Source organism: Anser anser (genome assembly GCF_964211835.1).
Source record: "Anser anser genome assembly, contig: HAP1_SCAFFOLD_127, whole genome shotgun sequence".
NCBI lineage: Eukaryota > Metazoa > Chordata > Aves > Anseriformes > Anatidae > Anser > Anser anser.
Window position 1 is genome coordinate 1 of NW_028153864.1, and position 4,727 is coordinate 4,727.

The 4,727-nt window shown below is 39.5% G+C and overlaps 1 protein-coding gene across 1 annotated transcript; it reads right to left on the minus strand.

Moving 5' to 3' along the window:
* Window positions 1–242: 242 nt before the first annotated feature.
* On the minus strand, window positions 243–4,727 carry LOC310891296 (adhesion G-protein coupled receptor V1-like; the record flags this gene model as incomplete). Its single annotated transcript, XM_083853557.1, has 3 exons — window positions 3,011–4,727; window positions 917–995; window positions 243–427 (listed from the first exon to the last, which is right to left on the minus strand). Coding segments are annotated over exons 1-3 (298 nt in total), but the record flags the coding sequence as incomplete, so codon positions are not given.

Sequence of the window (4,727 nt, forward strand, 5' to 3'; positions counted from 1 at the left end):
TGTTGCAAAAATAGTCTATGAAAAAGTTTGTATGTCTAATCAAAATTAAATTTGAAATCGATGTTTGAAAGTTTACATTTTGCTTTATATTAAAAAATATATTTTTAAAAAAGAAATAAATAGTAAGAATAAGAATATTTTTATTTCATTCTATTTAGATTACCAAAGCAACTGAAACAAGCTGAAACATCTAGCATCACTACTGATCATTCTGCAGAATAATCAAGAAGATATTCTTTTACGGAAGCTGAAAGAATAAAAAGTACTAGATTTAGAGTTGCTTCTTACCCTTGAGGTTACATTAAAATCCAAACCCAGCTGGGCCTCCAAATTTTGGGCATAAAAAAATACAGACACATTGCCATATGATCCTCTGTTTCGGTAAGCCATTACTGTCAGATTCCCATGAGATTCACTAACTTCAAAACTAAAATAAAAAGAATAATTCTCAATGTTCACTGATTATGTTCTTTTGAAAAAGATAGTATATTTTTATTACATTTTCACTCTGAATTATTCCCTACATTATAGTTCTCTAACGCATCCTTTTTACCTTTTTTCTCTTATCTAAATTGAATTAAGTAACACGAGGTTTTTGTTTTGTTTTGTTTTGGTTTTTGCTTACATGAATGGTGAGGCTGGAAGAGTTGATGCAGGCTGGGGAGGTTAGGCAAATTGGTGATATAAAAGGACAACAGTGAAAGTAGTAATAAGTAAAAGAATTCTGATTAGATGAATAGTGAATTTTTGTTTTCAGTGTGGGAATCCCACTTTCTAGTTCAGCTGAATTGAATGATTACTTTACCATCTCAAAGACATGGCCCTATTTTTAACAGGAGTTTTACTTTTAGAAAGAAAATGGGCAACACCAATCACTAATTGGCACAGTAAGTTCTTCAAGGAAGATGAGACTTACTTGGTACCTTCCCATTCAATTACTCCTCTTACACCATCATTAGCATCGATAACAATTTGAGAAGCTAAACCTTCCACATCTAAAAGGCAAAACAGAAAGACAAAAATTAAAGAACAATAAAATCAATTTTCTTGATTTTCAAGAATCACAGAAGCATTTATTCAATCGGTACTAATATTACAGTGTCTTTACAAAAAATGTGTAGGAGAAAATGGGAGTGGGCAAGATAACTGGAAAGAGTCCTTACTACTAGAAGTGCAATAATGCGTCTTGAATTAGCACTGTAATATTTAATAATGCATAAAAAAAAAAAAGACTAAGGAAAATGTAGAAAGTTAAACAGCACATAAAACATTAGAAAATAATAAAGTCTAGATTTGCGATGGAATCTTAATTTGTCTTCACTATAAGTGTTTATTACAATGACATTCAATATTTTGCATTTGCCATTCTGAGTATGAGAAAGACAATGAGGAAGAATAATAAATGATTCAGCATTTCATCTTCTATTTGTGCTTCAGTGCCTCATCATACATTCTAATGGCACACCTCAGATTTCACTACAAATACACAACTATTAATTTATTTGTGGGGTGTTCACATACTGTAATATTCTACTGCTCCATAAAGACATACAGGTATTTACAATTAGCCTGAAATCGTAATTGAATACACTGCAGTGTGAAAAACACCAAATAATAGGTTAATGTCAGAAAAGTCTACTAACTTCAGAGACCAGAACTTTACAGTCAAAACTTAATACTTCTCAGAAAATAGGTTGTTGTTTTTCAGACAACCGCACCACACAACTACCTTAACTTACTTGTTTACTTTTTATAAACTTCAACTTACTTTCTAAAACCAAATTGACTTCACCGAGTCTGCCATAAGTATATTATGTTTAGATCCATATACATTTTTCCATCAATTCAGATAAAACTGAACAAAAGTAGAAGATTATTGCCATGAATCTAAGCCTGTCACTATGAGGTAGAGATGACGATGAGCAATAGCTCTACACAGACAACAGAAGTGTTACTGAGGTTTACAAATCCTGAGGGAGTAATGGCAATTAGAGACATTTCTGCTTCACTCCTGCATTTTCTCATGTCACCCTGAAGTCAGATCTGTTCACCCAGGATCTGTAAGAGTTTGCTCACAGACACACACGCGGACACACGTATTTGAGTCAGGCTATTTCTTCTACCAGAAGAATTCACTGACATGTTATGTGAACACATTTTTTCCTTATGACTTAAAACTATTATTTTCTCATTGTAAGTAAAGCTGACCCAATGCAGTGTCACATCAGTGTTAAATGGTCATGGTTCAAGGAGACAGCCAAAGAGAAAGTGAGACTATACAACACTGTTTAGTTTGGATGAATCTTTCATTCTTATATGCTACTCCTTTCATATTTTAGACTCAACTATTCACAAATCAGCAATGAGTCTTGCAAGTTACCTTTCAATCTGTAACGAATTAACTCAGTCACTTCTATAAGCATGCAAAGAAAAGGGAAAAGAGTCAAAGAAGATGTCTGACATTATATAACTAGTCTTTAGTACCACAGGATAATCCAACAGTTCTTAAAGCTAATGACTACTATTCTACTGAATTCTGAAGAAGCAAAATGAGAAGCAGACTAAGCAAATAATAAAGATCATTGCAAGAGTAGGAAAACCATAAAATATGTTTCCTAAAAGTGATAAAAGAATAAAAACAGACTTTTTTAAAAGAGTGAGCAGAGTAGCCACATAAAGTTTTTTTTTTACTTTTTTTTTTCCATTTTGTAGTTTGTAAATGAAAATCAGATGAAAAAATCACCAATAAACTTTTCAAATAATTGTCCTTTCCAACTGATAATTACTAACTCCTCTACGAAAATTAATTTAAATTTTCCCAGAGTTTAAAAAGCAAGAGATTAAGTGTAATAATAAATCTATTTCATATTCTATGATGTTTCTTCTAAATAACCATGTCTCATCTCAGCATAGTTGGTAAGTAAGAGGAATAATGGTAATCTCCCAAGGTAATATAATATAAACCATTAAAAAGGAAAAGTAAAAATAATTTGCTATAAGATGTTTTTACCTAGCTTAGGTGGGGATGACGTTGAATGGTTCATGATGAGTTCCACTGAAGTTAAATTAACCAAGAAGAATTCTTGCACCTCTGGTATATCATCCTGCAAAACACAATCCTGCAAAACACGCCTTGCCGAGGCGACCGGCTCCGGGGCAGACGCGTGCTGCAGCGGAGCGCGGGATCGGGACAGGCAGGGCTATTTTTCGGGCACCGAGCCTACGTGAGGGAGCCGCCAGGCACCGGCAGCCCTCGTGAGGGAGGCTGACGAGGCGTAGGCGGGGCCAGCAGCGTCAGCGTCAGCTCCTCCCCCCGGCCGTTCAAAGGCAGCCCTTAGGGAGCGCGAGCGACCAGGAGCGCGGCGACCAGGGCCGGCAAACAGGGAGTGACGCGGGGGGAGTGACGCGGCAGTTAGCGAGGCAGTTGGCGGGCAGGGCGGAGCGCTCACACCCGCCCATAGGGACAACTCCTCTAACGGCACTCTCCTGTCAGCTGGGCTACAATGGTCTCCACCAGGCACGGTGCCTTCTCTAGGAAGTCAGTGCACACCCAGACCGACTGCCCGCCCAAACATGCGGCAGTTCAGGTCTCCGGATGCGGGGAGTGTCTGAGCCTCTTGCTGCCATCGGCGGGAGGCAGGGAGACTGCTTGCGTGAGGTGCGAGCAGGTGGACGACCTGGTCCGCATGGTGGCGGAGCTTAAGGAGGAGGTGCAGAGGCTGAGGGATATCAGGGAGTGCGAGCGGGAGATAGACTGGTGGAGCGACTCCCTGCAGGACCGGAGGGAGAGGGACCAGGGTGAGACGCCCCAAAGGGGGGTGGACCCCCTGCCCTGTTGCCATCGGGCAGAGGGAGGGGACCTGCGAGTTGAGGAGGAATGGAGACAGGTCCCTGCTCGACCTCGCAGGAGATGCCCTCCCCTTCCGGCGCCGCCTTCCCAGGTGCCCTTGAACAATAGGTTTGAGGCCCTGGAGCTGGAGAGACTGGTGGGTGAGGATGAGGTAGGAAGCCTACCCGGGAGGATGCCTGAGGTGAGGAAGTTGACTCCACGCCTCAGGACTGCCTCCACCAAGAAAGAAAGAAGGGTGATTGTTGTAGGCGACTCCCTCCTCAGGGGAACGGAGGGCCCTATTTGTCGGCCTGACCCCACACATAGGGAAGTATATCATCCTGCAAAACACAAATACAGTACATCCTCTTCTCATTGTCCTTTAAGAAACTTCCACAGAAGTCACCAAAAAGGATCACACAACAAGTCTCTAATATTACTGTGACACTAGAATTCATTTTTCTGTTTTCCTGAAATAATTTTATTGGGTCTGAAACTGATTATCGTGGAAGAATTAAGTAAGACATTATATATCATGAAAAAGATCCTGTGGTGACGCTAAACTATTCTTGCAAATAAATTACTGACCGATTTTAGAGGCATGTATCTCCAGCAATGAAAAAGTATGAGCCTGTAGCCAGCCATGAAGCACACTGTTCTAAATACTACTAGATAGTTGGTAAAGTTTTAATGAGACAACTTTATTACCTTTAGACAGAGGTAGAGCTGCTTTCTGTGACTATTTGATCCCTTGTGATTTTAATATTAAGATTGAAACCATCTTTCTAAATGATAGTGAAATATAACACAGGGCTTCAAATAATGGCTGCAAGCTTTAGTTCCCAAAATATTACCCTTTTGAAATCATACAGAAAAGTACAGAATTAAAGGGTTTAGA